The sequence below is a fragment of the Trichosurus vulpecula genome, chromosome 4, assembly GCF_011100635.1.
Source record: "Trichosurus vulpecula isolate mTriVul1 chromosome 4, mTriVul1.pri, whole genome shotgun sequence".
Classification (NCBI taxonomy): Eukaryota; Metazoa; Chordata; class Mammalia; order Diprotodontia; family Phalangeridae; genus Trichosurus; species Trichosurus vulpecula.
The window spans coordinates 424,556,237-424,568,468 of NC_050576.1; the positions used below are offsets into that span (position 1 = coordinate 424,556,237).

At 39.8% G+C, this 12,232-nt stretch overlaps 1 protein-coding gene across 13 annotated transcripts in view; it reads left to right on the forward strand.

The window, feature by feature from the left end:
• The window catches only part of MAP4K4 (mitogen-activated protein kinase kinase kinase kinase 4), a 287,410-nt gene that overhangs the window by 130,191 nt on the left and 144,987 nt on the right, over positions 1–12,232 (forward strand). For all 13 annotated transcript variants that reach the window (XM_036753590.1, XM_036753591.1, XM_036753595.1 and 10 more), the window contains exon 3: positions 4,668–4,724. In XM_036753590.1, the coding sequence (XP_036609485.1) occupies positions 4,668–4,724 (57 nt within the window). The remainder of the gene's footprint in view (positions 1–4,667; positions 4,725–12,232) is intronic.

The following is a 12,232-nucleotide window of genomic DNA, read 5'->3' on the forward strand; positions in this document are numbered from 1 at the left end:
ATGATCATTTGGCCGAGAAAAGAGTGACATCAAGCTGCTGTTTGAAATGATGTGGAAACAGGGATAGAGTTGTGGGGCTAACTTGTGAAGGTTTCCTCCAGCTCTAACAGTTATATCTGACTTGCATATCAAACTTTAAGATTCATATATGACTTTAGATACATTATCGGTTCTCACGACGGCCCAGTAAAACAGAGTTTAAAGTCATTGTTATCCCCTTTTGCAAATGAGGAAACATGAGTGACTTTCCAGTAATTCCCTCTTGGAATTCTTTGATTATCTGATAATTTCTAAGGAAAACAATGAATGTTTCGTTTTTAAAGCCTTGATCGGAAATAGATTTTCTATCTGTCTTCCTCAGTTTCCTATTCCTTTTCCTCCTTGCACACTTCTTTTGTCTTTTACTTCCTTATGTCCCAAGTTTTAATGTTCATATTCCTCCCAGAGGACGAACAGAAGAGCATGATTTTAGAGCTGAGAAGGGACTTTAGAGGTCATTCAGTCCAACCCCTCATTTTACACTTGAAGAAACTGAGAATTAAACAGCTGGGAATCAATTAGAGCAGGGAATCAAACCCAGACCTCGTAATTCCCAATCCAGCTCTTTCCACCATATTCTGCTGCTCCAGAACCTTGCAGCATCCTGTAAAACAATCTGTCTGTAGATGTGTAAAAGTGTACTGTGTATTGTGCTTTGGGCCAGTGGTTTTGTGAAAGATGTCACTGTTGGCCAACTTGATACACAAGTGGGTCTGTATTAACTCCCCTTTAAAAAAGTGCATGTACAAGCCACAGGGTGGAGCCAAGATGGTGGCAGGAAAACAAGGACTTGCTTAAGCTCCTCCCACAAATCCCTCCAAACACCTGTAAAAAATGGCTCCAAACAAATTCTAGAGCTGCGGAATCCCCAAAATATCAGAGGGAAACTGATCTCCAGCCCAAGAGAGCCTGGATGGTTGCTGGGAAGGGTCTATCTCACGGTGCTGAGAGCAGAGGGCAGCCCAGCCTGAGCCATGCTGGGACAGACCAGACCAGAGTCAGGCAGCCAGAACAGGCCTTGAGGCCATGAAACAGTGAGCTGAGGCAGTTACCAGACTTCTCAACCCACAAACAGCAAAGAGCAGGTTAGGGGGAAACTGTGGGATCGAGTTCAAAGCGGTTGGGCCACCAGCTCTGGGTATGGAGGAGGTGGTGCAGCGGTGGCAGTGGAAGCAGCAGGAAGCTCCTGAGGCTGCTTCCAGAACTCCAGCATCAGATGCTTCCCAAGTCCCTGGCTCACATGGTGGGAGGAATCTAGCGGCGCATCAGAGAGGGAGTGCAAGGAACGCTTTGTGGGCACAAAGGCAGATTCTCTTGCTGTGCCCTGCTTGGATCTGAATTATGTTCCTAGTTGGTGGTTCTTGGGGGAGGAGTACCACTGCTGTGACAGAGCCTGGGGTGATGGTGGAGTAGAAGTAGCTCTGAAAACAGCAGTGCTTGGACCCTAAGGCTTGGGACAAAGTACTCTCTACTCTACAAGCAGTGTTATCCTGACAAAAAGCTCAAGGGTCAAGTAGTTGGCTGGGAACATGAACAGGCAGTGAAAATGAACTCAGACTCAAACTCAAACTTTAGATTCCTTTTTTGGTGACAAAGAAGATCAAATCATACAGCCAGAAGAAGTCAACAAAGTCAAAGAGCCTACATCAAAAGCCTCCAGGAAAGATGAATTAATTGGTCTCAGGCCATGGAAGAGCTCAAAAAGCATTTGGAAAAGCAAGTAAGAGAAGTAGAGGAAAAATTGGGAAGAGAAGTGAGAGTGATGCAAGAACACTATGAAAAACAAGTCAACTACTTGCTAAAAGAGACCCCAAAAAAGTACTGAAGAAAATAACACCTTAAAAAATAGACTAACCCAAATGGCAAAAGAGCTCCAAAAAGCCAATGAGGAGAATGCCTTGAAAGGCAGAATTAGCCAAATGGAAAAGGAGGTGCAGAAGACCACTGAAGAAAATACTACCTTAAAAATCAGATTGGAGCAAGTGGAAGCTAGCGACTTTATGAGAAACCAAGATATTATGAAACGGAACCAAAGGAATGAAAAAGAGGAAGACAATGTGAAATATCTCATTGGAAGAGAGTAGATCCAGGACCACCTGAAAGCCATGATCAAAAAAAGAGCCTAGACATCATATTTCAAGAAATTATCAAGGAAAACTGCCCTGATATTCTAGAACCAAAGGGTAAAAATAGAAATTGAAAGAATTCACCAATCACCTCTTGAAAAAGATCCCAAAAAGAAAACTCCTAGGAATATTGTCACCCAATTCCAGAGTTTCCAAGTCAAGGAGAAAATATTGCAAGCATCCAGAAAGAAACAATTTGAATATTGCGGAAACACAATCAGAATAATACAAGATCTAGCAGCTTCTACATTAAGGGATTGAAGGGCTTGGAAAATGATATTTCAGAGGTCACTGGAGCTAGGATTAAAACCAAGACTAACCTACCAGCAAAACTGAGTATAATGCTCCAAGGCAAAATATGGATTTTCAGTAAAATAGAGGACTTTCAAGCTTTCTCAATGAAAAGACCAAAAGTGAATAGAAAATTTGACTTTCAAATACAAGAATGAAGAGAAGCATGAAAAGGTAAATAAGAAAGAGAATTCATAAGGGACTTACTAAAGTTGAACTGCTATGTTTACATTCCTACATGGAAAGATGATGTGTGGAATTCAGGAGACCTTTCTCAGTATTAGGTGAGTTGAAGGGACTATAGATGGAGGGCACAGGATGAGTTGAATATGAAGGGATGATATCTAAAAAAATGAAATAAATTTAAGGGGTGAGTGAAGCATATATTGAGAGAGAGATAAAGGGAGAGATAGAATGGGGTAAATTATCTCACATAAAAGTGGCAAGAAAAAGCAGTTCTATAGGAAGGCAAGAGGGGGCAGGTGAGGGGGAATGAGCGAATCTTACTCTCATCGGATTCAGCGTGAGGCGGGAATAACATACACACTCAACTGGGTATCCAACTCTACAGGAAAGTAAGGGGAAGGGGATTAAAAAAGGGGGGGGATAATAGAAGGGAGGGCAGATAGGGGGAGGAGGTAATCAAAAGCAAACACATTTGAGAAGGGACAGGGTCAAGGGAGAAAATTGAATAAAGAGAGACAGGATAGGGTGGAAGGAAATATAATTAGCCTTTCACAACATGAGCATTATGGAAGTGTTTTGCATAATGATATATGTGTGATCTATGTTGAATTGCTTGCCTTCCTAGGGAGGGTGGGTGGGAAGGGAAGAGGGGAGGGAATTTGGAACTCAAAGTTTTAAAAGCAGATGCTTAAAAAAATTAAAAAAATTTTTTTTGCATGCAGCTGGGAAACAAGATATATAGGGAATGGGGCATAGAAATCTATCCTACCTTACAAGAAAGGAAGGGGAAAGGGGATGAGGGGGAATGGGGTAAAAGAGGGGAGGGCTGACTGGGGAACGAGGCAATCAGAATATAAGCCATCTTGGAGTGGGGGCGGGGAGGGTAGAATTGGGGAGAAAATTTGTAACTCAAAATCTTGGTGGAAATCAGTGTTGAAAACTAAAACATTAAATAAAATATATACAGAAAAAAAAGAATTAAAAAAATAAATAAAAAAATGCATGTAGCTTACATGTCCACATATACATTTTTTTTCTTTCTTTGAAGGACAGGAGAAGAAAAAGGGTTAAGGAAGGTATATATCTTTAAAAAAATTATTCCAGGCAAGTTTATTCCCTGTATGCCAATAACCTGAACAATACGTAGCACAGAACTCTAGACATCTTTAATATACATGCCTTTAAAAAAATTGACTTCTTCATGGTAACACGCTCAGTATTTAGTGATTGTAAATGAATAATAGAGATAGCTTACCTCTCTCTAGTGTTTCAGAAGCAGTGTATTGTGGTAGAAAGAGAATGGCATTGGAATGAGGAGAGACTTAGTTTTGAATACTGGCTATAGTACCATGTGACCATGGGCAAGTTACCACTGATTTATCTGAACTTTAGTTTCTTAATCCATTAAATGGGGCTACTAAAGCTTATACTACCTTCCTCAGAAGGGGGTTATAGGGAAAATGCTTTATATACATGTGAGCTGATGGTATTTAATGTTTGCAAAGTGCTTTAGAAACATTCTCATTTGGTAAAAGTAGGACTATAATGATGCCATGCTCAGGGTCATGATATCCCCAACAACTCTATTTCACATTCTGTTGTTGAAAACTAGAACCTTGTTTCTTTAAAATTATATTTGTTTATTCGGTCATTTCTTTTACCCTTCAGGATGTCTATAAAAGGGGGGAAAAGTAGCTTGAGAAGGGATCAGTCTTTAATTTAATCTAAATAGCTTAGGACTTGATGGATGGATGACTAGGAAAATAGAGCCAGGGAATTGATGTTTGAGCAGAACATGTCAGTACAACTAATTGTCTTGTTGCTTAAAGGTAATTTATCTTAAATAATATTTTATTGGTATTACAAACTATATTATCTTGTTGGAGAGTCATTGTATTTCATCAATGTGAAGAAAATCCTAGAGGAGGTCACTATACTGGAAACTTCTTATCTACTCTAGTTCTCCTTAATGATGGTATGGAAGGTACATTGATTGTGATTGGTCTTATTTTCTTTATTCTTTAGGGCCGACATGTCAAGACCGGTCAGCTGGCAGCTATCAAAGTCATGGATGTTACTGAAGTAAGTAAAGGTGGGGGGGAAACCCAAGAGTTGAAAAAGTAGATAGCTAAATTGAAGGAAAGAAGAAGTAGAGGGTGTGTGTGTGTGTGTGTGTGTGTGAAAGAGAGAGAGAGTGTGAGTGTGTGTGTGAGAGAGAGATGTTTGCATAAAGAAGAAAAAAAGAGATATTGTTCAAATCTACTTTCACATAAAAGAAATCACTTTCTCATATTGCCCTCATGTGACATTACCTCTGTAGGAAGCTTTAGGGGCCAGTTTTCTTAAATTTTTGCAGATGGCTTCCAGAGAACTGAGTTATCAGTAGCATCTTAATAAATAAATAAACCAAATGCTGATGTCATCTCTTTGGCAACAAATTGCATTTATTTTAAAAGATGGAAAAGTAGAAGGATTTCTATAAGGGAAGATTAAAGTCATATGAATAGGGAATTATGGGAATGAGGAAGGTGTTCCCCAGTGTTACTAGTCCACTTCTTTTATTTTTATCATGAGGGAATGGGTTCGGTAAGGTTCCCTGTGGCTTGAAAGCAGAAACATCTGCTAGAATGAGGAGCAGATTGTTGGCAAAATTTAGCAATGTAAAGTAGTAGTTGAAATGGTCTCAGGGGAGAGTTAAGTGCAGAGCTTTAGATGGGAAAAAGGGAAAATTAACCTGGACCTAAAATAAGACATATACAATATGTATGTATCTATATTTAAACCTGCTTATTTTAAAAATAACTTTAATTTACTGTGTTCCAAAAATAACCTATTTAAGTTTTATTAGGATATTTATAACATTTTGGAGTATGTCCATGTTATTACATTTAGTCTTCCATAATTATGGCCATAATTCAAGATAGTTGTTAACAGATTGACTGTTTGGGACCCTTTTGTTCTTGCTAGTCAATCTAATTAACTTCTACCATTTGGAAACATAACCAAATTCAACCCAGTAGTGACCCATTTTGAATTTCATGTCCTTCCTTGGAGTCCTACGGAGAGACATTCTGATTATTCTGTATGGTGAAGCAAGTGTTCCTGTCCAACTGATTATCATCCTCATTCTTTTTCCGTTATATCACCTCTTTGTGTGTGCATTTTTTTGTAATAGTAATTATATCTGTCAGTATTAAAGAGGAGAGGATACTGTAATTCCTAGGTATAGGCAAACTAGTAGGACCAAAGTAATTTTTTTTTATATTTGTTTTAACCATAGAGCCGTTATTTCTAAAAGAAGATTCCCTTTGTACTAACATGATTTTTGTTTTTAAATCACCCGAGTGGGTTGGTCTTAATGACATAATACTTTAAAATTTAATTTTCAATTTTTAAAATTTTAACAATTAATAAAAATCTTTTTCTTTCCTTACCAACCTGAACCCTTGTATCAGAATGGCAGTACAAGTTGGCTGCATTGGCTGGACCAAAATTTGTGATATCTTGGGTCCATAACATCTCTATCAGGAGATGGGTAGCATAGTTTTCATTATGGGTCTTTTGGAATTGTGGTTGGTCATTATTTGTTAGAATTATTTTGGGAGTAGTACTTTCAGGTAGAGCTCATGAAGTGCTTTGCTGCTGAATATAATTTTATAGTCTTTCACGAACTGTTTCATACCTTAATCTCTCTTATAATAACACAACTCAAATGCATCAGCGTTTGAGCTGAAGATTTCTCATAAATAATTTATTTTAAGATAAGAAAGGGATTATTTGAAAGCATGGTAAACAGTGATAAATTAATCTAATTTCAGTAGAGAGGAAAAACAAAATTAGTTGAATGAATGGCGAGTTGTATACTGGTTGGTTGGCATGAATAACACAACTAAATTGTCCAGGGTAGCAAATAGTATCTTCTCGTACAGATGGAAAAATGGCAAATAAAGATATCATAGCCTATTCTTTAGCATCATGGTCAAAAGTGAAAGGTGTCATGGAATAGATAAAAGCTGTAGAGTTCAGCTCTGCGTGCACTCTGGTGTCCACCAACCTATGTGATTATGGGTAAGTCATGTAACTTCTAATATTAAGCTGTGAAAATGTGCTGACCTCCTACTGTTGAAAATGGTTGGCATACCAGGAATTAACAGATGAACTCAGGTCTTTTTTATATACTCTTCTTCCCTCCACCCCTCCCAAAAAAGCTTAAGAAAATGCTTGGATTAAAATACAATCCACATATAATGATAATTTTTTATAAAGTATTTTGAAATTCTCCCAGTTTATCTTTTCCCCCCTCTATGATTCCATGATAGGTTGTTATAGCCTAGAAGAATAAATAGTTTAGATCTATGTATGTTTAGCCTTGAATTAGAAGTACTGATAAATTAGCCATATATGATTAGCTATAGCATTTCTCCTATTATAACTTAGACCTTTTTTAGGGGAAGACTTAGTATTCTGAAACTATGTACTTGAAATAGAGATTTAACCAGGGTGTGCGTGTGCGTGTGCGTGTGTGTGTGTGTGTGTGTGTGGAGAGCCTTAATTCCTTGCTTGGAAAATGTAGTATGGGATGTGGGACACATGCAGGATAAAAATACCCTTAAAGCAGTCATGAAGTGAAACACTAGCTCAGGATCTAGAATCTTTCTTTAGATCCAAGATTTAAAGAAAATGAAGTGGTGGGTGCAATGCAAACCAAGTAGACCCTAAATTAACTCTATGTACTTGATATTCGATTGTTTTGGTATCGTTCATTTTAAAAATAACTATTGACATCAAACGTTTTCACTTCATTGCAGTCACTTCTAAGTTTTCCCCATCCTTACAATTAAGCCCTCACTTGTTAACAAAGGAAAAACCATTGATGTGATGACCCCCTCTGACTGTGTGTGACATTATAGTTACTATTATGTTTTTGTGCATACCAGTATTCACAGGGAGCTCTTTTATTTCCCTCAGCTTAGCGCTGTCAAGAGCAAGATGAGAAAATGGAAGCAAAGCTCAGTGTAGTTGAAACCACTAGTTATTTTTTTGACCAAATACACATTGTTGGTGATAGGGATCGAGGGGGAGTGGGTTATCATTTTTGGAAAACCCTGACCTAAATTTCTTTAACTTATTACTTCTGCTCTTATTTGGAATAAATCATACATTGACAGGTAGGTAAGGAGAGGAGAAATTTCCCCAATAATGAGCTGAGAGAAGACGTTTACTTTTAATTCTGTTTGATTTCAGGAACATGAGATGCAGAGCCTTCCTCTCTGTGAGCAGTTAAGAAACTGGCATAGTTACTTCATTGGTCTTGAGGATAGCCCATAGCTTTTGACCAAATCTGGATTTCAGAAAAGCTTAGGATAGTCCATTCTCATGCTTTAAAAGAGATTAAGAGAGTCCAGTGATAGTTAAAAATTGAATGAAGCGTTTAAAGTGGAAAGAGTGCTGAATCTAGAGTCAGAAGGCCTGGCCTCAGCTGTTTGACCTTGGCAAGTTACTTAACCTCTCCAGGCTTGAGGTTTCTCATCTGTTAAATGAGGAGGATTGGACTGGGTGGCTCAGTGGATAGAGTTATGGGCCCTGGCCCAGTCAGAAAGACCCAAATTCAAATCCAGCCTCAGACACTTAATTTAAAGCTGTGTGACCCTGAGTTAGTCACTTTACCTCTGTTTGCTTTAATCCACTGGAAAAGGGAATGGCACAACACTCAAGCATGTTTGCCAAGAAAACCTCATGGACCATACGGTGGTGTCACAGAGTCAGATGTGACCGAATGACTTAAAAACAGGGCCATTAAACTGTACATAAAGATGCTTGTGGATACATAATGACTTAGGAAACCATATATTAACATTATGTCTTATTGCATTATTATTTATGTTGTTAAATATTTCTCAGTTATGTATTAGTATGGTTTGAGTAGCCCTCAGGAGTATGGTGGGCTTTATGTAGCCCTTGGGCTGTGTTTGACACTTCTGGAGGGGATGACCTCTTAAGATTCCCTTCTAGTTCTAAGTATATGATTTAGCGATTTTTATTTTAATTAAAAAATGTTTTGAAAATTCCAAATATTTTCCTAATTTTATATAAATATTCTCAACTGTCTAGGCATTCCCTACATAAAATATTTTTGACCAATTCCATTTTCGAACAATGTTAATCCATTCTCTTAAGTGGAGTTCCTGTTACAGTACTGCTCTTTTGCTGTTGTGTCATTTTCAGTTGTGTCTGACTCCCCATGACCCCATTTGGAGTTTTCTTGGCAGAGATCCTTGGAGTGGTTTGCCATTTTCTTCTCTGGCTTATTTTACATATGACAAACTGAGGCAAACAGGGTTAAGTGATTTTCCCAGGGTCACAGCTACTAAGTGTCTGAAGCCAGATTTGAACTCAGGAAGATGAGTCTTCCTGACTCCAGGCCTGGCATAGTTTCCACCACATTACCTGGCAGTCCTATGCTTCTCTCTAGCTTAGCTCTTATGTCCCATTTGTGTTGTGAAATATTACAGAGAAATATTAAACACTTTATATAAAAAGTCAGTATATTCACATATCTCAGTTTGTTAGTTGTTTTTTAGTTTTCTGGTAGAGCAAGTAATGAATAGACTTACTTTGAAATCCTCAGGACTACTTGAAAAGATGTGTGTATGTGAATAGTCTGAGTAAAACAGGAATACCACTTATATGGTTTTGGAAGACTACTGCCCTAACAGCATTGTAAGGTGGGTTCTCTCAGATCTAGGGATCTCTCTCATATGGCCCTCTGCTGAGAAGTTGCTGTGTAGCCACTGTATATTCCAGATTGGTTATCTCTGGACATCCATTCATTCACCTTTGGATGGTTGAGTTCCAAAGCCAGGAGTCATTGAGGGGCCACAGTAATCACAGGCCGGATGGCTTCATCAGGCCGTCTGAATCTGGATCATTCTCCTGGAAACCATGGAAGCACCTGTACTTGACCTATTTGTTGATAGGGTTCACCGAAGGCTTGTTTGGATATTCTTATTAGGGCCACACTGGTAAGTCACCTGCGTGGACTTCTGGTGCTGGGTCCTGATCAGTCTACCTGGGGCAATTGGATGGTGGGAGTTGGGAGGGGAGGAATAGCACTTTGGTACAATTCCAGTCTAGCTGTACGCTGTTATTAGCTTCTTCCATTTATAACACTGTTACTTCAGAACCGACTGCCTCATTTGGTATTGTTTCAGTCATTCAGCGAATATTTATTTTTTTGAAGTCACATAAAATTTTGTTATGTAAAGCTCTGCAATTCAAGTTACTACAAATACCTCTAATTTATTTGACATGATGGAAAACAGAAATACTAATATTTCTTATTCCAGTATGTAAGTATTTGGAAAGGCTTCTGTGCCTTTATAAGTTAAGAAGCCATGATATATACTTTCATACCAATCAATTTCCTTTTCTTTTAAAAAAAAATACTTATTTCATTAATTATTTCTCACTTACATTAAGTTTTTCTAACATTTAAAATTTTTTTTGAGTTCCAAATTCTTTGTCTCCTGCCTCTCCTCCATTCTTTGAGAAGGCAAGTAATATATTGATTACACATGTCAAATAATGCAAAATATATTTCCGTATTAGCCATGTTGCAAAAGAAAACACACAACCCCTTTCTTCCCAAGAAAAATAAGGTGGAAAAAAAAGTATGCTTCGGTCTTCATTTAGAGTTCATCAGTTCCCTCTCTCTGGTGGTATTTTTCATCCTGGTTCCTCAACGCATATTTATTAAGGCAACTATTATGTGCCTGGTGCACAAAGAATGAAAACGTTTCTTTTTACATAGTATTTTCTATTAACCAGTAGAACTTAGAAGAACCTTGGATGGGGCCATCCATACGTACACACATAGATATATGTATGTCCCCTCCACCCCCCTTTTGAAAGGCATCTCATTTTAGTAGTTCAGCCTGTATTTGGGGGCAATGCATGCTGAAGAATCATAAACTCTCCCAACAGCCCTGGGAGAGGGCCATGATTCTGCCTCTTCCCTCTGCCTATAGGGACAGTGCCATTGTTAGCACCTGCCTCTCCTCTAAGTGGGGAAGAGGCTCCACCTCCATCCCTGCTGCTGTCTTTTGATCTAGGAGCACACAAAGTTGGCAGTCTCCTCTGTAGCTTCTAAGACATGCTCGGTACCCAGAACAAGTTTTGATGCCAAGAGGAAGCTTTTGCACCCCGTGACCCCAGGATGAATCTTGAATCAAAGCTTGAAAACATGTTCTCTCTTGCTCTCATCATTGGGGGCCCTCCCTTCTCCCCTTCCCTGCCTGCCTGCTGGGTGCTACAGGAACCTTAGCCAGAAGCCTGGGAGCATAAGAGAAAGAGAGATTTCACAGCTGATGCTTCTCTTTCAGCCTTGGCAGGTGGGTAGTCAGGGGCTGTTGGAGAAGGACTCCTCTTGTTTGGAGCAGGAGAAGACTTTCATTCAGGTTTGATCTCAGGGGCAAGGGGTGCAGAAGTTACCCCTTGGCCATCAAAAAACTGTATCTAGGCTATGTGTTCTCTTTTTCCTAATGAATGGAGAAGTAGCAAGAGCAACAGGTAGTTATGGGGAAGAGCAAGATATTCTGCCTTTGCCCTATAAGCAAGCAAGAATGCAGCTGTGGAAAGCTGCTTCTTTTGGTGAACTCAGTGGAATAATTCTGGGCTCACATGTAGGCCAAGGGTACCAAACCTTTCTTTTTGTGTTGTGGACTCCTTTGGCAGTATGGTGAAGCTGGACTCCTCAGAATAATGTTTGTAAATGCATGAAATAAAACACTTAGGATTGAAAAGGAAATCACTTGAAGGTCAGTCAGATTCCCATGAAGAAGTGAATTTGAGCAGATTTGAGAGAGTTAGAAGCCACGAGCAGTCTGAGTAGGGCAAATTTCCAAGCCAGGAGAGTCTGAAAGGCCGAAGGCACGAATCTGTAGGCTTGGAGAGTGCTCAGAGTGCAGAGGTGATCCAGACCAAAGCAGAAGCAACCAGCCGGGAAACCCACGTGGGAGACGGACTGGGAGAAAGCTGGGCACCTGAAACTGGTGGAGATCCCCAGGCCTCCCAACACAGAATGGCAGTCTGTGGAAGCGACGCAGCGCAAGGCCGCCAGCTGTGAAATACCAACTCCTGAGGCTTGCAACCCAAAGTCATGAAACATGGCTTCTTGAACTTCCGGGAGACATAATGTCCAGGTAAACGGCTCTAATCCCTCCCCTCCCCACCCAGAGAATTCCTCAGGAGAAAAAAAAAAAAGAACACTGGAACAGAGGAGAAAGAAGTGGGGCTTCAGTGGTCAAAGAGTAGAAGTTCATTAGCCCCAGAGGGGCAGAGCCGGCAGGGGTCAACACCAGGAGCCCAGACGAAATCTTGCTCCCCCAGGGGAAGTGCCAGACATCAGCTCAAACAACGAACAGCTGAGACCATTGCTGAAGAGCAACAGTGCTGGAGAGCACCCCTAGGGAAAGAGACATCAGGGAGTCAAACCCCTCCCCCACACCTCAGGAAACTGAAAGCTATAATTCTAGACTCACAATCCCCAGAATAAGAAAGCTGGGACAGAGAGCCCTGAGCTCCAGAGGCAG